Genomic DNA, 21,202 nt, shown 5'->3' on the forward strand with positions numbered 1-21,202 from the left:
TGTCTGTCTGAAAGGACAAAATAAACCATGTAACAGAGCCGGGCCTGTTCTGTAGAACACAGTTCATTACAGACACAGTTAAGGCAAAGCTGCAGTAACTCTTGAAGCTGCCCTTGCACAGCAAGAGACAGTTTCTCCAGCAGAAAGGGGATTTGGATCAAAGTAGTGAGAAACGTTATATCCCCCAGAGTGCTTTATGGAAAAAACAACAGCTAGCGGGAGGTAATCCTGATAACTCACCTGCATGGGATGCTGTGCACCGAGGGCCTCCTCTGCAGCCCCCCAAGCACTGGCCGTGGCCAGAGCTCTGGTGTTTGCCGCAGCTCGGAGCGGGGCCGGGTCACCCGCATCGTGGCTCCAGCGGCACGTCCCTGCAGCACCAGGCCGGCAGAGGGAAACTGCAGACGGCTTGCAGTGTAAACACAAGGGCAGGCAAAGCTCGCAGGTTTCCATTCCCACAGTCCTGCAAAATGTCAGCGCATAGGCAGCATACATAGCTCCGCATACCTTCCGACCAAGCGGAGCAGCCGTGGAAAAAGACAGCCGGCCGTGCTGACAGCGGGGCATCACGGCTGGACGCACCGCCCCGGCCACTGTCTGCGCGGCGAGATGGGGTGCGGGCAGGGAGCGAAGATACTGGGGGCAGCGTGCTGGTTTTTAACCAAGAGGGGAGCCCTCTCTCCTGACGCGACTGTCAGTCCCACATAGGTCTGTGCACAAAGCAAAATGAGCCCTGCGGTTGAGCTGGCTGGTTTGACACTCTCATGCTCGAGCCACGCAAAGTCTGCCGGGCTCTTTGTGACCAGCCTCATCCAAACATCGTGTCCCAGCTGAAATGTGCCAAAAGCTCTAGAGTTGAAGTGAGATGACTGAAATCTCGAGCAGAAAACCTTTGGCTCAGAACTCCCTCTGAACTGCCAGGCAGAGCCGATTGTCAAGGGAGCACTTCAATTTCAGACACTCCAGACAGGCTTGCGTTAGGACCATCGGCATTACCGCGGAGCACCGCCGCACTGGGAAGCAGAACAAGCTCCCACTGCAGCGCTGGAACCAAAGCTGTGAACACACTCGCTCGCTTTCTGTGGCCTCCCCATGGTGATTAGAATGGGATCGCCCCATCCCGACGCTGGCAGGAGCTGAGCCAGGACCAAGCAAACGCGGGAGCTCTGCTCCTAATTTTAACTCTTCTTCGTGCGCCGCTGACTTGGCACATTTCATTTAGGATTAGTATTTTCCATATGTGGTGGGTGTTAGCAGGTGACCTGTTTGGGTGGAAGGAATTAAGTTTGATCATAAACTCTTCAGACATTTCGAGCTAAGGAAAAAGCAGGATAGAACGGCTGGGCAGGAGATCTCCGTGTTTATACCAAAGTTGAGGCAGACATTAGTAATACAACCAAACAACTGAAATCCGAAAGATGGCTTGGCTGGGCGCTGCTTGCTTTTCAAGGAGAGAATAAAATTTAACTTTAAAAAAACAACCAAACAAACAACACCCCCAAAACAACCCAACAGTAGAACAGGGTTTGCTATTGCAGCAAGGTGGGGGGTGCAAGTTTTACAGATCAAACCCAAGAGGGGATAAAAGCAAGACAAGAAGGGTGAGAAGCACCAGTCCTGGCAGGTGCCTGTTAGTTTGGTAAGGGGAAAAAAAGAAAGGGGGTGAGGAGGAAGGAGCGAAGGATTCTGTACAATATCGCTGCATCTCGGGGTCTGGTGAAGGTTAAAAATATCCCCAAGGAAAGTTTCTGATGTGGCTGCAAAATGTGCGTAAAAATGCTGGAATTTTACTATGAAAAGTGAAGAAACAAACCAGGTCCGTTACCTGCCAGCTGTGACGATGGGGATGGGGAACAAACACGGTTCATTGATGCAACAGAAAAGCAGCAGCAAGAACTCCGTGATTCATATGAGCTTTAAAACTTTATTTCAAATTACCCATGGTTTCCTTTTATATTATCAATGTGCTAGAAGTTCACACTACTGGCAGAATACAGGCAATTTAAAATAAAGTATACAATAATATCCAGACACATTTATATGTAACAGACTTATGGAATGTATTTACAGACATACAGCATGGGATGAAGCTTTAAAATCCTTTACTCTATTAATTACACGTTTACACTGTTTTCAGAAATAACAAAATTAGACCGCTTTGTAAAACATCACAATATCTATACAAAAGAATTTTTGTAGATGTCCAAATTCCCCTTAAAAGTCCTCTGTTTCTAAAACATGTTTTTCAAAGAACCGTTTGCAGTCATGAAAGGATAAAAACACCATTTGCCATCGCGTCGCTGCCAAGAACAGCAGAGGTGTTCTCGGCGCTGCAAGAAGTCGGCTCTGATTCATTTTAAGCAGGTCGCCTCCCCCTTCACAAGGGGGAAGACCCAAACTTGGCAGTTTTGCCCCCAAAATGCCGCTGGTCTGCTCGAGCTCACATGTGTGACCCTGCGGAGCCCACGGGGGGGTGGAAGGACAGTGACAGCGCGGAGCCAGCAGCACCGCACAGGTGGGTTCCTCCCACGTAAATGCCTCAGAGAGGGAAGACAATGGCCTCTTTGCTTTAACACCCAAAATAGAACTTTATACACGCTTTCTTTAAAATATTCTTTGCATGGGATACAAAAAAAATTGCACATAAATACACTGAAAAATCCCAACCCATTTTGCAAAAGGGAACTGAAGTTGGTTTTGGTTAATACGTTAAATAAACCGTGTGATAAAACTTTAGGTTTGGATTTTTGCCCTAAGCCTCTGGTCAAGACGTAGGGTTTGCCAGCGTGAAAACACAGGATGATAAACGCCGAGCTAATGCAATTGCATGCAGTGAAACTGCCAGAGTGAACACTCGCTCAGAACAAAAGGAGTGACACTGGGGACACGGGGACACGTCACCTGCCCGGCCATGGGCCATCGCTCCCCACCTGCGGACCCGAGAGTGGCTGCGGTCACCAGGCACAATAGGAAATGGCCATTTCCTGCAGTTCAGGCTCAAATCCCCACCCTACTATCTCCTAAAAACCATATTAATGAAACGTCAAACCTGCACCAACCTGAATACTGTTAGGTTTTGGTTTTGCTAAGTGCTGGAGCAAACATCACCCCCTCACCACTCCACAGAGGGAACGGCTTTCTTAAAACAGGAATATTTAAATAGTCCATGAAGGGTGTGCTATTAAATAGTGAACATGCCCCTGTAACGATACAAGCAACCTCACGTTGAAAACTCAGATGAAGTCAGTGCCCCCCTCTTTCAAATTACGTGCAGCGACAAACACGCAGGAAACATTTGTGGTTTGTACCGTTTCCTTGCGAGCGGCAGCATCTTCCACTCAGCAAACTGCAGCAGAGACTTCACACACTTCAACGTAATCCAACTTGCAAGCGAAATTAAGTGAAACACAAGACCTACTTAAGGGGGAACGCACATCTGTGTGGAGCTGATCTCTTCCTCTGGGTTTTGCAAGTTAGCGGCATGTTCATTCCTTGCAGGGCTCGGCACTTCCCCAGCGTGAAAACATTTCAGCTGTGCGGTTTTAAATACCCCTCAGGCGATCTTCTCCACTTGGAACATGATCAACCGGTGGCAATAAGAAACAACTGGAATAATTACGTGAAATAAGGGATTCAACAGTCACCACGATGGGCCTTGGAAGAAAAATATGAAGCAAAAGGGGGTAGAGACCAAACTGCAAATCAAAAGGGAAAAATCTAGCTAAAGCCAGTGTTCCCACAGCAGGTTTACTTCTGCAAACATGACTTTTAGCTAACCTGTTCCCATTTCTTCCCTTTCCTTTATCCCTGTGAAATCCTCTTGGTGTATTCTGCTTCAAATACCCCCTGGATGGAACACCTCTGATGCCCAAAGTTGGTCTCAGACCCCGTGCACTATGTATTAGTAGCATGATGTTGTGGGATGCTTTAAATTGGGCAAAACCTAAAGGAACTGCATGGGTGGAGAAATGGATTTTGCAAAGTGTTTTTGGGGAGAAGAAATAATTACTGTAATTGATCTGCTTGTGAGCTCATCCTCGTCACGAGGACCGGAGCACACAGAGCTGATCTGTGTTTTTCAGGTCATCTTTCCAGCAAAATCTGCCTCTCCTGCTCCTGTATATTGAATTCCCATTTTTACTTTAAGAGGAAGGAAGCAATGGTAGTTCTGTAAAAATCAGTGCATCTCTACATAAACTCCAATAATAAAAGGCTTTATATATTAAAGCCCTGTTAAACCCTCGTGCAGCAGATTGCTGCTTTGGCAACATGCAGCCCACCTGTGGAAATTCAGAAATTGTGTGCTTAAAATGCTAAGTTTCTCAGTGGCTGGGACATTCACCACTGTGTGCATGGGATGCTGCAGCCCCTAATAAATATTGCTGTTTTAAATGGGTTTCTAATGATTATCATGGCAGGCTGTAATTCTTTACACCACAGTGAAAACGTGGCTCCTTATGACATCTGGGCATCACTGGCCAAAACTACTGAGTCATGAAACGTGTCCCTACGTGCCCAGAATGGGGAGGAGAGGGGGCAGGAGAGCTCCCTCCACTGATGGGGAAACATTTTCGGACAAAGACACGCTGAAACCCCAACAGAAAATGAACCCCGCAAGAAAGTTAATGTGATTAATACAATTTGAACACTTCTGCTTTAGTATCTTTTACTAAGATGTTTCTTGCAGTGAAAACAGAGTATTTTTTCCCTTAGGAAAAAAATGAATACTATTTTTTTTACCGTTTAAATTGTAGGTAATGAGGACATGCCAACACAAGCTACAGTTGCGGGAGGTTGGACCCTGTTATCAAAAACTGTAGGTTAAGATTGTGTGTTGCATTCTTTTTTAATATATATATATAATAGAAAGAGCTGTTGTTCTTTGGAGGCAAAGAAATTCCCTCTCTTCAAACCCTGCAGGGAAAGAAAGACATTTCATTCCCCATGTGCCCACTGCACCAACATGCTTATTTCTTAATTTAAACAAACTAATTCCCCTAGGAATCGCTTTCCAAACTCTACACCCACATTTTCAGTCTACAAGGCGAGTTTCCACAGCTGGCTCCAACAACCAGCTGCGGGAACTCTCTGCCCCCTTCCCAGCGAACTCTATTTTTAATAAGGGGCAAAAATCTTGATAATAAAAATGTTATTGGAAACTGTTGCGATCTCCAAAAAAAATGGAGAATGAAGTAAAACATTCCTGTCAGGAATCACGGAAACTCCTTTCCTTAGAACAGAGCTCTGTGTGTTTGGATGCACTGCATGGGCAGTAAAGTCTTCACGTCCTTCTGCTTAGCCAAGGTAACCCAAAAGGTCCCGCAGGTCTTTACACAGCAGACAAGTGGTGAAGTTGCTGCTGCTTTGGGGGCGCCAGCTCCAGGAGCGCCTGGACAGTCACAGCTACCTGTGTCAAACCCTTCTCTTCTAAAATATGGAGAGGCAAACATAATTGCTCCTGAATGGGGAACAAAACAAAGACAAAAACAAAATGGATGAAAAACACTCAACTGAAAAAAAAATAAAATAAAAAAAAATTAAGCAAAAGGTGACTGAAATATGAAATGTTATGGAGAGCCAGCACACACACACAGAGGTACCAAATGAAACTCCTGCTTGTGACTTAAGAACCATGAACGTGACTTCTCAAAGGAGGAGGCCCCGGGGTGATCCTTGTGCTTCTTTATTATAAAATCATACAAATAAGAATTTAAACAAGGATTGTGGGAGAAGTGGGGAATAGCACATTGTCCTCTACCTCTGCCCACATTGAAATGGCAGCAGTTTATGAAACCAGAAGTAGATGAGCTTAATGAAGGGGGAAAATCTTTGCTTCAACATGATGAACCTGCTACAACATGGAGTAGGGAAGGACCCGCGGCCTCCTTTCCAAAACACAACTGCCTTCTTGGGGGAATCCTTGTCTAACAAGCCTGTTTAGCTATCAACTGTGAGGAAAAACCTGCCGTAAAGCGGAGAAGGAAACACTGGTGTGTGCTACCCAAACACCGTGCAATGGGTCTGAGAGAAAACGTCACATTTCAAAGCAATTCTTATCTCAGGAGACCCACTGTCTGTCTCGAGTCCTCCTGTCTGTCTGTAGGTGCTGATCGCTGCCGTTACAAACATTCATTGGAAGGCACAAAAAAGTAGAAAGCACAGGTTGCTTTATGGAAGAAAAAAAAGAGACTTGCTTTTATGTATGGCTGAAATAACCCTGATCGTAAATGTAGAAAATGCCATTTCCTCCTGTTCAAGGCAATGAGAAATCAACAGTGTATATATAGGCAAATATCCATCCTATGTTATGTGTGAGTCACTACCACTGATTTGTCTTGCAGAAGCACCCGCTTAGCAGGTTACCTCCAAAACCATTCCAAGGAACAAGAGTAATACGCAAAATGCAAAAAAGAGGTTTCAAAGTGTTTATTAATAATTGTGCTATTCTCAGTCTAAGACGGATTTAAAGCCTCATCCTATATAAGTCCTTGGCACATCCTGACCCCAAAACACTCAGGATACATGTCTGACAGTTCTCTGTATTTGTAGAATAAACAAAGTCTGTCCTTCGTATAGAGCTACAGAGATTATTTTTCACGGATTATTTCCACAGCAACCTGCCCTTTTCTGTTCTTTGAGTCTTTACTGGTTTTTGATGCTAAAGAAGTATCTCAGCATAAACAGTGGCAGCCAACGCTCTTCCCACAAGGCTCAGAGCAAACCAATGAACCCAGCCTGGAATTCTCACCGTAAGCCATATGATCAGGTTGAAATACATTTTTCTTCCAGCAAATTTATGTTATTTTGAAAAAAGTGTGCTTTTTGAGAAAATACTTGTAAACTTGAGCAAATATGCCTTATCTTTTTTTTCTTATGTATGCAAAGAGATAAGGGGAAAAGCTTTGGAATGACTCCATACCACAGACGGTCATGACAATCAAGATTTAAAAACTGGAAGGCACTGTTAGTGTAAAACCCCTTGCAGCTTTCATCACAGTGTTCATTAGAAGAAGTTAAGAAACATTGGAACCGAATTAATTTTAGTTCAGACCAGTAAGCAGTGCAAAAATAGCTTATTTAAAAATAAAACAATCTCCCCCTGTCAAAGGTCCCTTCTTTCCTCAAAAATGTTTTGCTTGGACAGAACACTTGGTGTTATTTGGAAAAAGGGCACCAACTCCTCTACTTGCTCCTTTGTTAAATACTCACGTTCTGTTACAAAGAGCTTGTGAGATCCATGTACACATAACACATTTTTACTGGTAGCAACCACGTTTGCAACTAAACTCTTGTGTATCTTAAACTGTGCTTCAGAGTCGTTGCCAGGTTAACACCGGCATTCTAACACCACTTAAAACTGGGCTTACAAGCCACTTACTGTATTTTTCATATACAACAAGAAATTTATTGAAAACACATTTGGAACAGCTATTTTACTTAACACTTACCTGTCAGGGGTCTCTGAGCAGAGTTCCCTGAATTAACCTACACTCTGAGGAGACATGGTCACATCGCATGGGGAGCGCCCTGAATTTCCGAGGTGTCCCTGAGACATTAAAGCATTAAAGCACCAGGATGCTCTTCCTGGGGAGGGAAAAGCTGGGAAGCTTTACGGAAGACTACCTGAGTTCTGTAAAACACTGCAGAGCCACCGTGCAGCCGGGACTTACATTTCTGCAGTTGTGTGTGACAAAGGTTTCTAGAAAAATGACAGGATAAAAGGAAGAAGGGAATAAGCATGGAACAAGCATGGGCTTGGGCACCCACAATCAAGTGGCAACCCAAGGAGTTTTGAAGTTTGATCCAGAGCAAAGTAAAATGCTATGATGTTACGTGGCATCTGGTAGAATCTTAAAGATTTCTTTCCTTTTGTGATAGAAACTTCTCTCAAAGCTGCTGAAGAGCTCAATAGATCTGAAAATTCCCTGCTCGAGCTGTTATGAAGTGTAAGTAGCTCTGCATTCACTGACAGGTATTTTTGACTCACAGTAATACATCGGTTTACATATTTGGGAAACTAAATGCTCTCAGAAGCAGGATAAGGGACTAGGGGTAAGAAAATAAAATACCAACCACCAGTTACAAAGGCCTATGCACAAATCTTACCAGACCATGTCTCCTAAGACTGTAAGATCTCATCAAGAACACCGCCATTGAAAAAAAAATATACTTGGCATTCTTTAACATTTTTCATCAGATAATCCTCAAGCAATTTACCCAAGTGGATGCAATTCCCACTGTAGAGATGGGGAAACTGAGGCACAAACTGACAGTGCAGTTTCCCCAGTACTACATCACTCATCACAGACTATAGGATGCACCCACATGTCCTGACCTCAGCCCCTTGCTCTTGCCCACGGTCAACGCCTCCTCCCTTGCAAAAGCATTATATCTGCTAAACATCATACAGCAAATACACATGTGAATTATGTCACAGATGGCTGTGTGGGTGCACCAATGTGTTCACATATCGTACTTGTCACCTGAATCCCATCAGCGGGAAGGAAAGCACTTCATACACACAGTTTTGACAAAAACCAAAATCCATTCCCAAGCACCGTGGTGGTGGAGGGAGGAAGCAGCACCAGTCTCCTTAGCTAGAGGAAAAAGACCCAGCGATAGAACATACAGAGCGTTAGCATTAGAGTACAGTAAAACACCACAAAGCCCCAGAGCTGAATGGAAAGGGAGACAAGACTGGATTCTTCTGAATCTGTCCCCAGGGAAAGAAGAGTCTCAACTGTTCTTTTAACGCTGAGGTTTAGCTGAAGAATGTCAGAAGGGGAACAAAGATTGTCCTGTCCAGAGTGTGTGAGCAGGAAGGGAAAACAGACAGAAAAAAATGGTCAGTCAGTTAGCCATAGCAACATCCACGAAGCAGTCAGTCATCAGACATCTCAGATATAACCTACATGTCCCAGAAGCTCACCACAGCTGGTTAATTCTCACAAGGGAATCTCTGAGACCCCCATTGCAAAGAACTCACTTAATGCAAATATTGAGCGTTCAGTGAGGTGCCTGTCACCTGTACAGCTTAAACATGTAACAACCTTTGTTGTTGAGAACACAACAACCTCAGTGAAAACCATTTTTCTCCAGGGGAAATGAAGGCTACAGGTTTCTGGGATGCTGCTGGCACTGAATACTCAAAGTTAAGTCCCCACATGTATCTTGGTTAATAGAAACAGTAGGACAGGGATTATTTATGTGTAACCGATGCTCAAATGTAGGATCGTGCAGAAGTATGTATTACTAATTAGTGAGTTCAAGTGTTCTGTACTATAGCCACTGTGTATCTTTTCCCTCCCTTTCACACAGGTAACTGCTGTAAATCACTGTAATCTATACGCACGTATCAATCTGCTCAACCGTTGGTTTCTTTTGATGCAAGGGCTTTAACTTGCAAAGTGCTACAGAAACAGCTGCTCCGCCGTGGTGTCTGTACTCGGCATTTTCTAACAGCAGCCTCCTTCTTAGAAGGTATTTCCACATAGATCCAGACCTTCAGAAAGCCTTTCATTTTTGTAATTAGAATTTAAATGAAAGGTAATACCTTTCATTTTTGTAATTAGAATTTAAATGAAAGGTAATACCTTTCATTTTTGTAATCAGAATTTAAATGAAAGGAAATACCTGCAGGCATCTTTTCAGGAAAAATATACTAGGCTGCCACACCATTCTTGCAGAGAGATATCTCACATGCATATCTCAGCAGATATGTAATGCAGACATGTGAGAGCAACTTTAGAGTTCAGGTGGGGGTATTTCAGTACGTTTCCCTGGAGACACTCTCCTTGAACCCTTTCACATTAAAGCAAGAAATATGAGAAACACAGGAGGGTTCCGGACAGTAGAAGATGTAGCAGACTGGCTCTGCAGGGGACACTTTCTTGAGTGGCTTTTCTATGTTTGTTTTTAAATGTGGGTCATTTCAGCATTCTGCTCTGTACTGCAATCCCACAAAAACTACACCTTCTTATCTGAGGGAGTTATAAATAGAGAAACTGGGATGGAATTGAACAGTTTTGTCCCGCACAAATTTACATCATGCAGCTCTGTTGGGAGTAAAAGTCTGAAGTTTCTTAGGGGACAAAACCAGTGCAGGATCTCAAAGTAGTAATGATGACTTATAACTCCCTGCCACGTTCCAATGCAATTCACCACGGAGTCATGTGAAATTGCCAGGCAGCTCAATAAATATGCTAAAATAAATCCCAATGGCTCAAGTGCCTGCAAGTGAAGCTGTCTGAAAACACCAGAAAATACTGCTTGACTAACTCGAGCACTTTGCTTTTAGGAATAGCTGGGAAGTGAGTCACCGGGTCTACTTTTCCCTTTCACAATACAAAAGAAAGAAAACAGCAGAAATGCTAATGCTTAGCAGTATAAGAAACCAAATCAACTAATGGACTAGAAGAAAAATTAAGAAAAACACGACGTATCAAAATTATTTGTACTGAGACAGCTACTGAATAAGACAAAGTGGAAAGAGCAGGACAGCATAAAACAGGGTAACTGGACTCAGATGGACTGTTTTATATGTTCCCACCTCTTAAGTTTCAGAAGGGGACAAGGAATACCAGAAGATAGACTTCTACCACTTGTACTTAACAAAAGAATTAGGTTCTATGCAAAAAGAGCCGCCATCAGAGAACGGCCAATAATACTGGGATTTGTTGGTAAGACAGTAAAGACATTCACATAAGAGAATTATTCTGAAGGAACATGAAAAGCTTTGGGATGAAAATAATAGATGCAAAACAATCTGAATTTTATCCCACTTTAAGCTGTCAAATAACTAATCTTGAGAAAATGTAATTGTTTTTATAGAAATACCTCACAATTTTAAAGACAGACTCAAACTGCATTAGTTATTATGAATTTGAGGCACAGCAGCAAGTGAATCAGACCTCTAATAAACTATATCTGACTGGAAGACAATACAAGATAAATCTGATCTATACTGCAAGACACAGCTTATACCTGAACCTTCTAAACATGTAACCATTTTGTTTTCATCATCTCTTTCAAAGAAGGTTTTATTTTCCGAAGCATCATGAAAACGGCACCTGAAACACATGAGGGTAGTAGAAATACGTACCTGAGGCACCCCAATCCTTCTGCAAGCTTCCAAGAAGTTCTCCACGTTTCGTCTGCATTTTGCCATTGTAAGTTTAGGCTGCAAAGAAGTAAAGGAGGCAGGAATAGAGTGTTCTTAACTGGCAGGATTCTAAGTTATCTTGATTTTTTATTTAAATAAAACTCTTAGTAAATCTCTTTGCCAAGAACACAATGCACTGACATAAGCTTGTCTAATTCAAAGCAGGCTCTATTGTAGTTTGCTTTTCTTTAGGAAAAACAAGTCTGAATTTCAAAGCTATTTTATAAAAAGCTGATTTATGAATTTTTTTATGAAAGACAATTCTAAACCGCAATAGTTATACACAAGGTGTTATATAAAACTGGTTAACACTTTTAGTGACTCCAGTATGATAAGTACAAAAGCTGTTTAAAGAGTAGTGCTGACTTCTTTCTCCCGAAGGGAACACAAAGATCACATTGTGACCGAGGAACGACATGACGCCTCTTCTGCTCCTGGAGCCATGCGGCTAAAGGCCGCCTCTTCCTTGGGATTTATATGACAAAGCCATGATTTAATTCCTAACACAGAATATTCAACAGCACATCAAACCGGGCCACTGAGAAGATGCCCTCAATGACGCAAGTCTTGTGAATAGCAGCCGTATGCCTTTTCTCTTGATGATTCCACAATCTGCCTAAAATGTTGGCATCACCAGCTCAATCGTTCTCAAAATAATGAAGACATCTGCTTATCACATTAAGTCCAAGAGCAAGGAACCACAATGGTACAGTTGGCAGCCCTGCAAGTGCCAGTGCAAGATCCAACCAAAGACTGACTTCAAAAATCAGGAAAAACCAACACAACATGCATGTTTCAACAACTTCCCCCAGGAACAATCCTCAGTTCTTTCTCCTTATTCATACAATTTAAAGGTGCATAACAAGCTGTCTGCCTCTCCATACTACTTTTAAGTAGCTGAACATAAATATTTTCACTGAACGTTCTGGCTTCCAGAAATACAGATCAAGTATATAATCTGTGGTTATTTCACAGTTCTTGACCCTTCTCTAATTCTTTGCTTTCCCTACATGATACACAATAATGCTCCCAGAAATATATCACCTTCATTTCTTTCCAGACACACTGCAGTTAGCCAGGGTAAGAGAAACTTCAGAAATGTTCAGACTTTTCCTGTGCACTTCCTTCCTTGCTCCCAACAGTCCCCAGACACACCACTTTTTCTCCTGTTATCACAAAGGTATGACTGGATTTGTTTTGTTCCAGGAGATGCTCTTCTCCAAGGAGTCTGAATGTGCTCACTTGAAATTCCTAAGCAGAGGAATTTGTGCTGCTGTGAAGTGGACGCAGATATACACTTGGCTTCTCTGCCTGTTGTCACTGTCTTGCATAGTGGGATCCTAGACACTGTAGAGAGTGTTGTATTTTCCCACTATCTGCTTTCCTGAACTTCACAGACCTTTTGAAATATCCTGTTTCTGTCTTCATGCTGAACTGTCTCTTATTTCACGAGTTTTCAAGTTAACATAGAGAGGACTTGAAAACGTTAATGTTTCCTTACAATGCATTAGAAGTAACTCCATTTAAATGAAACAACCCCAAATATAATTTCTTTTAAAGAAGCTATAGACCTCTTTTAGACAGAACAGATAGTTATTTTTGCCAGGTACATTCACAGAAGAGAATGCTGAACTTAGCATTTGTCTGGATTACAGAACTTTGTTGGATGTTATTTTGGACACCCACAAAATACTATCATTATTATATACTTACAACAGCAGGTGAGGGGACGTGGATGCTGGGAACAGATCGGGGACGCACATGATTAGCTAAATGGCACAGCACAACCCCATCGGTGAGAGCTGCTCCGAGATCGCTGGGCAACGACACCTTCAACCGTGATTCTATATTCTGTACAAAAATGAACACGGACACATGAAACGTAAGAGCTGGTTTCCTCCAACTGTTTTACTCTGTAGAACATTTTATAAGAGGCAGAAGTGCTTCCATCGCAACTTTCTGTCCATCCTTGTGACACTTCTGAACAGCTTTCTGAGTAACACCAAACAGGGCTCCGTGCACTGTGGCCCAGAGCTCACCACCATTTGAACCATTCCTTGTACAGCACAGAGGACTAATACAACCACTACTAACAAATAATGGAAATCGGGATCTAAGAACAGTATTCCTAATCCTACATATCCTCAGAGAAGGGTTCTGCCAATGGAAGTGAAAATAATTGTCTTGTGTGTTGGAGGACAACGTAGTCACCAAGAGTCATGACAACATTTTTCCCTGTAAAGAAAAACCCAAACTACTTGGCATAAATAGTTTTAAAGAAATAAGGTAGTTAGCATTTGTGTAAGGAAATGAATAATATTTCAATTCAGGCTTTTAATCTTATTTCAAATGCTGTGTGAACTTCACCAAGTTGTTATGATGTATCTGAATTTTTTTCAAGTATTAAAAAATCCCCACAAAACTAAGCTTACTTGGGAAGCAGAACAAGAGACAGACTACATGCAAACATCTTGAGATAACAGGAGAGGCTCTGCAAACAGCACCAAGATTTGTTTTATTTTATTTAAGATAACTTTCTCCTTTTAGGGAAAGCAGATTGTCCTTACTTTAAAATTTACAAATGTCTCTGTGCATCTGGGATGCTTATGGCTTTTAAAATCAGCTTTAACAAGTAGGAATTCTTATGTCTCAAGAAAGCCCAAACTAATTCGAGCACCACGAGAAATCTCTTCATGCTCTCCAGAAACAAGTCTGGGGCCAAGCAGAACAGAACCTTAATGCCATGTGACATTTTCAATAGTCACGTGTATTGTCACTGTACCTGGGCACAAACCAGGAGTGTGGGGGCCCTGAACAGGCAGATAACACAACCATAAGGAATATTTGTACCTCAGATGTTCTGCACTTAACTAAGGATAAGACAAGAATTGATAGATGGATGCAGAGCACACAAGGAAGCTGTGCTGTCACCACAACTGGCAGTAGTCTCTGCATTCCAATCTATGGGATTTACGGTAAAGAGGAGTTTTTAAAAAAGAGATTAAAAAGAAGAGAGTAAAGAGGGAGATCCTTACAAGTGTGAAGACTGATAAGGAAGAAAAAAGCATGTTTATTTTAAAAGCAGCTATCACTGGACACTAGGAAGCAGGAGTCAGCACTGTACATATTACAAGATTTAAAGCTGACTTTGTCCACCACAAAACCTAAAGTGAACACCACTGCACCATTGGAAAGAAACACTCAGACTGTATGGTGCCATTTAATTTGGGTCAACTGTTCGCCATATTGGTTCAGTGAAATCGGTCTACAACAAAAGGACACATTTAGCAGGATGCCAATGAATTTCCTAAGATGTCCGGGCAGCACTTACCTTACGTAGCTGCTCTATGAGCTCCAGCTCTTCCTCTCGCTGTTTGGAGTTTTGTCTTGCTCTGGGGTCTGCAGAATCAGTAGCGGGAGACAAGGCACGGGCAGAAGATGAAGTAGCAACTAAAAAAGTAGCATGAAGGAAAGAAAAATCACTAAGGACAGTTTGGCTGATTGTCCTTCACCGCTGTGCTACACCTGCACACACAAGGTTCTGGAATGGGCACAGCACATTCCTTTTCACTAATCTTCTTTCTTTTGATTATTACTCAAGCTAATGACCTACTGATCTAAATAAGGTGTTCTAGAACACATTCTCCTTTTTGTTTAGATTCTGTTCTTAGTATTGGCTAATAATCATTCACAAAAGGAGGAAAAAGTTTTGCCGGATGAAGTATGTTGAAACAGTTCAGTCTTTCTATAGAAATTGCAATTGTGTTACGTGCTACTGTGCAATGCAAAAATGTATCAGGCTGCCTTCATCAGAGGCCAAAAGCTTTTGTGGGATTTCCTCAGTATCTTTTTAGGTGTAAGCACAGATCCAGAAGAACAAAACTCCACATTTCCACAAATATGACAAAAAAATATTTGACACGTCTAAATAAAATAATTGCTTATTCACAAAGTATTTAATGTCCTATGTCTACAAACGGAACTCTAGAAGTAGTTTGATGATAACGACTTGATGTAACAGAGCAGTGCAAAACCTAGGTAATACAGATGTTCATATCAGGTAGCAAAACTAGCTGATTTCTAAGCTCTATAACCTACCTTTGTTTGCTTCATCCCTGACAGCTGCTCGGAAAAGGAAACTCTCAGGTCGCTGGGAAGGGTTTCTATATGAAGGCGGGGCTGCATGGCCAGGATATGGAGGGGTAAGGTGGACTAAATAAACATGGAAAGGCACAGGAAAGGAAAGGAGGAAGAAGGAAATGGTTAAATAGGAAATGGGTTCAGCAATGTGGTAATTAAAAAGAAAAAAACAAAAATTTTAATATAATAATGACAAAATAAATTGCAGCCATGCATGATAAAAGCGTGGGGCAGGAAAAGGCACTTCCAAGGACACTTGCATGCAAAGCACATTCCACATACCAACTCCAACAACTGTTCTGACTGTTGCTGAGCGCGTCTGTGTGCCAAAGCCTGTGTGAAGGCCTAAACCAGCCAGACCCTGCGCTCTGCCTCAGGACGTGCCTCACCTCGCTGGCTCTTCCCTCATGTGTTTCTAAGGGGACCCAAATAACTGGGGAAACTCTCACGTGCACAGCAGTGCCACACAGAGATGGGAACATATGCTCCCTTCTCTTCATAGTACAAATAAGCAAGCAGGCACTTTGATCTTATTTTTCAGAAACTCTTCTTCCTTTCATTGTTACCTGTCTGAGTGGTAGGTGAGCCAGTAGAGATGGTAGATCTGTCATCACTCTGTGGACAAAAAAGCAGAAAGTATAAATGGTCCTAACCTGGAAAAGCTGTGATTACATTTTAATTTGCTGTGTTTTCAAAAAGGCTCAATCTATCTAAATGTGTTTCAGAAAACAAACAAACAAACCAACCCAAACTGAAATGTGAAAAACCGGAGTATGCTATTCCCCAAGTCTCATCTCTGCAGACAGTGACAACATTCTTTTTTTTGCAGAAATGACACAATTGCTTTTCTCTGAGGAAAGAGGATGATGAAACTGTACTGACTGTGCAATGACAGATCTTCGTTTACTCTTCCTTCCAACGAAAACTTTCAAAGTATTCTTTGCAAAGGGGACCCAGAAAACCAGGTAATTAAGTAACATGCAGAACTTGCATTACAGCAGCACCAATGGGATACACCTCTTCGCTAACACAAAACTGCTATGTACTGAACATCGCTCTCCCTAGTGAAATACATTGTGGTTTTATTACAGTGCTTACACAGACGAACGACTTATTGTGATGAATGCACTCAGTTTAGAAGTCTCAACAGAAGAGAAAGAAATATAGGATGTCTGTACTCATTATAAAAATAAGCTGATAAAGAATACAACAAAATTACTTCTGATGAACTCAACTTGGTCAAGAGAAAAATCATCTTGCCTATAAAAAGTAACATCAAAGACAACCAAGAACCCCTCGGAGCAGGGACTCATTACTGTGTTTTGGCAGCTTAGGCCTCCAGTAGACACAGCCTAAAGCTGAGCTAATATCTGCTACAGTTTCATCAGGTAAATCGGATTCATATCCCACCTGAACTTCTGATTAGAAGCTGAACACCCGTTAAAACAGATGTGTGGATCCAAGAGTTTTTTGTTGGCTTTACTGGTGAATGATAATAGCAAGAGATACCTGGACAGGACTGAGGGCAGAGGCATTAGGCGGGGGAGCAGCACAGCTTTCTTGATTCACCCCTGAGAGGGACTGAATGCAGAGAGAGAGAGAGAGAGAAGGTAGTAGCAGAGTTAGCGAACGGCTGACGGGTCGTGCACAAAGGTGGGATGCAGCAGACACGTTAAAAAGGAAGAGGTGATCACAATCACATCCTCAGAAACAACCAACAGGCAACAGATACTTGCTGAACTATAGTTAAAGCCTTCCTATCCTCCTGAGTTTTCTAGCTAATAACCTTGGGAAGTGCAATGTGTCTTTTACACACAACACAGTGACAGCAAAAGCGGAACTAAGAGCCATAAGTTGAGGTAAAGGCTTCTTTAGTAACACCTAATGCAACACCTATGCCATCAGACCAAAGGAAATGTTATCCTACAACAGCTCATTCTGAGCGACTATTCAAAATCAATAGCTTTCTTTTTAATACTTTGAGTATGTTATGCATTTTTACTAAGTTACTTTCCTATCAAGTTTGTAAAATCAGAGAAACGCACATCTACACACAACATCTGCCACAAACACCTAACGCTGATCCTTGTGAATTACACACAAAGTCATAAGATTCCGTGGGTGGAATCCAGCTCTCCTGGAAGATGTCAGTGCGAAGATTTACAGCGTTGTCACAAATAAAGTGCCGCTAAATTCAATTATAACCAATATCAAAGCCAACCAAATAAACAGCTTCTCGTGTTTCCAGAATGGCAGCTCCAGTGTGCCACGCTGTCACTGACAGGTGGATCTACAAGGCCAAACTCTGTGTCTTACTGAAAGCACGACCGAAATGTTAACGTGTGAGGGCTGAACGGCTCAAGAATGAACGTCTACTTTCTGAAACAGCTTTCAAATAGCAACGTGGCAGTTCAGCACAGGAAAGGAACATCAAACAGCACCTAGAAACTCTACAGATGCAAACACCACACTGGGGAGTGTTAGTATTTTAAATGATTTGCAACTATTCTGCGACTTCAGAACAGCACAGCCAGGAAGGACTGAAAGCAGAGGTTAGACTCAGGCAAGCCTTAACCACAAACAACTTAAGGCCCTCTGCAGACCCAACAGTTGATTCTCAAGACAGCCTCTTTCTCCATAGCAGCGCAGAGCAAAACTTGTGGGTTTCTTTTCCATTGTTGTTTTAAAGAGTTTCAAAATATCACTTGACTTAAGCAAAACATTAGCTAGTATGCGAGCACAGTAAAACACACAAGTAGGTGGTCTGTAACATTAACGTAACTGTTTGAACATTAACATTCCTGTGTGAAAAAAAACCAAGACAACCTTAGGGCAGACGAACAAGCAGTTGTCACAATCCGCACACCCAGCAGAGGGAAGGGGAACAGGACACACCACGGGGAAGGACAATCACAACAGCAACACACCACATGCTCTTCACCTGTTTGCGAGTCCCTGGCCTCCTTTTAATGGTATTGGTGTTATTGTCAATCTCAAACACAAAGAGAGGCTCAAAGCCATTCTGTCAGGGGCAGCAAGGAAAGAAAGAGAAGGAAGGAAGAAGTGAGGCAAAGAACATCTGTAAAAGGCAGCTGCAACACAAAGGGAAGCAGGATGCTGCAACTCAGACTTACGACACGCTACTGCACACGCTGCACGTGGGCTCTGGGTCTGGCGCCGGAGCCAGAGAGCCCTCCCTGCGCCAGAAACAACTGCAGACGCAGGGACTGCCAGAGCAGAGCCCAAACAGAACTCTGCACCAACCAAATCAGGATCTTGGAAGGGAATTTGATTATTAAACATCTGAATGCACAAATGGATGCCAACGGTCTGAGAGAAAACTCCAGGGTGCGAGTTAGCGTAATTCAAGTCCTGCTTGCTTTACCCATACCATTATTATTTATAACACACTGGTGCCTAAAAGCCTTAACTTAAAAAGTTTCAGAGACCCACGTTCTAACAATAACACAATGTCCTCATGGCATGTTTGAGACTGCAACAAGAAAACACAGAGCAACGAGGGGAGCACAAGGCAGCAATGACACAAAGGTTATGAAAGGCAGAGGTCAGACCAGCTGCATGATGCTTATCAAGTATTTCACAACATGGAAATTGAGAAGCAGTCTGAGAGAAAATAAAGGATGGTTTGGATTTTCCCCCCCCTCTACAGTGCTCACTTTCTAAGGGACAGTATGAGAGAAAACAAGATGATAATTGGGAAAAAAATGAGATTCATAAGCAACCAAAGCTGAAATCACTAGTCAAGTCTGAAGCCTTGATACTATCTTGAGGAATAATCTCAATTTTAACGAACAGGACTACCCTTGTGAGAATGGGAAGCAGGATATGACTAATGTAAAAGTTCAAGGTATACAGCATGTTTTCTGACAGGCCAGTGATTACATTTCTTCAGCGACATTTTAGTCTCGCTATTGCTGGTCAACACCAGAAACCCACCAGTGTGCAATGAAGTACTACAGCCAAACTCCCCTTCAAATCACAGCCATGTAGAAGAAACGCATAAACTGAACTGTTAACAGGCAGAGAAAGCGCAGGTGGTTGTTTTGTGAGTTCAGACACTGTCCTGAAATCGTTTATGAACAGAAGGAAACAGAGTAACCTGTGCAATGTGATTTTTGATTTTAATTAGTGATAAAACACAAGACCGCCACAGGAAACATGATGTAAGATTCAAAAAAGGAGATCCACAACTTAAATTTTGGTTTTAAGAAAATTTTTGCTAAAGCAGTTAATAATACCAGAAGAAGGAAGCAGGAAAGAAAAGAAAGCTCACTTGCTTTTTAAGTATGTATTAGACTTCATACTTTTTAAATCTTTGTCTCATATCTGAGCTGAAAACATCGTTTAGAGTAAAAGAAAAGCAACTTCTCAGTTTAGAGAGCTCTGATGTAACAAGGGAAATGCTGAACAAAAGATCTTTTACTATACTTCCACTCTCCTCTTTTGGCACAAAGTGTTATCCCCACATCATAAAGCTAGAATAATCAGTGAACTATTTTTATTTATATTTTTTAAACTAACCTATCTTCAAGTTTCAACATTGAAAGTGTTGTAAGGTAAAGTTCACACTACTGCATGCAGACTTTCTGCAGAGAGAAAATGACAGGGAGCTATGGAAGGGGAAAATGTGAACTGAAAACTGCCATTAACAAAGAGAATTTTGTCATGAAATGACTCTGTGCTTTGGCACAGCAAAATAACCATCCTCAGAAAGAAGACCTAGCTACATTTCAAATCCATGAGGACAGGGAAAACGCCAAATGAAATGCAATAGAATATAAGAAGGTAAAAGTAATTTCAACTCTTACAACAGACTCTTTTAAAAGCAAACTAATGAACACTTTTCTTGTGGTTGAGCAAGTTTTTACCATACAAAATACATTAGTGGAAACAAAAACCCCACAAATTCATGATCAAGCCTGGTCTTAATGTTCCAGTTACAACAATTGCCAGAAACAGCTGCCCTGGCATATGTCACCATTAGACAGAGCGTGTATTTCTTCTGCAAAACAGAGCTACGGATCATACTTCAGTAGGTCAGAAAACCCTGTATTTCATCTACTGTTATAGGTTATTGCTGCCGAAAAGAGCAAAGAATGCGGAAAAAAAATGCCTAGAGAAATGATTGCTTTCAAATCTATTACTCGCTCAATCTTTCCCTACCAGCCTGTCCGCTTCGTTGTGAAGTGCAAGGATGTAACGTGGTTAACGACACAAAGGAAACAAACAGCGATGGAAGCCACTTTCAAAATAATTTCTGAAAATTCCAAGTAACATAATGTAAAATTCTATATATTAATTTACAACAAAAGTCATGGGATCGCATAATCAAATAGAAATTAGGTCCTTAAAAGTATCTTTAAAATACATTCCAAAGATGAATTAACTGACAACAGAATATCAACACTTAACCCAACCCACTGCTTTTCTCCTGTTTCTTATTATCTCAATATGAAAGCACATTTTTATACACTAATTGATTGTGATTTCTTTAAACAGACACATGCATGATCACAACTAAATCTCTCTGTAATATTATGAGCTTTCTTCTTCTCCCACACAGTGCTCATCATGTGAAAGCAGGAAAACCAAAAAGTCTGAATAAAGAGATAGTAAATATCTTGAGCAACATGTTCTGGAGAGAAGTGTTCTAACTGAGAGCACTGCCTAAAGAAAACTAAGGCAGATAACGGAAGCACATGAATTAAGAAAATAAATCTCAGGCATGCAGACATGCAACAGCAGGCAAATCAGGTGTATTTTTCTTTTATAGACATGGATTATGGCATCAATTATATTCTTTAATTATGCTACATGACTAAGATGCCATAAAGGAAGAAATAGCATAAAACATGAATCAAATACATAAAGGTTTTTATT

General features: G+C 41.8%; 1 protein-coding gene across 3 annotated transcripts in view; it reads right to left on the minus strand.

The window, feature by feature from the left end:
* Positions 1 to 1,951: 1,951 nt before the first annotated feature.
* LRCH3 (leucine rich repeats and calponin homology domain containing 3) overlaps positions 1,952 to 21,202 on the minus strand; it is a 61,474-nt gene continuing 42,223 nt past the window's right edge. For 2 of the 3 annotated variants that reach the window (XM_080350171.1, XM_080350169.1), the window contains 6 exons: positions 15,868 to 15,916; positions 15,260 to 15,373; positions 14,493 to 14,611; positions 12,875 to 13,012; positions 11,102 to 11,179; positions 6,622 to 8,798 (listed from right to left, as the gene is read on the minus strand). In XM_080350171.1, the coding sequence (XP_080206297.1) occupies positions 8,598 to 8,798; positions 11,102 to 11,179; positions 12,875 to 13,012; positions 14,493 to 14,611; positions 15,260 to 15,373; positions 15,868 to 15,916 (699 nt within the window). In that variant the 3' untranslated portion in view covers positions 6,622 to 8,597. Of the gene's footprint in view, positions 5,459 to 6,621; positions 8,799 to 11,101; positions 11,180 to 12,874; positions 13,013 to 14,492; positions 14,612 to 15,259; positions 15,374 to 15,867; positions 15,917 to 21,202 lie in introns of those variants that run through there. The other variant, XM_080350170.1, reaches the window with a different exon arrangement.

Source organism: Nesoenas mayeri (assembly GCF_963082525.1).
Source record: "Nesoenas mayeri genome assembly, chromosome: 9".
NCBI lineage: Eukaryota > Metazoa > Chordata > Aves > Columbiformes > Columbidae > Nesoenas > Nesoenas mayeri.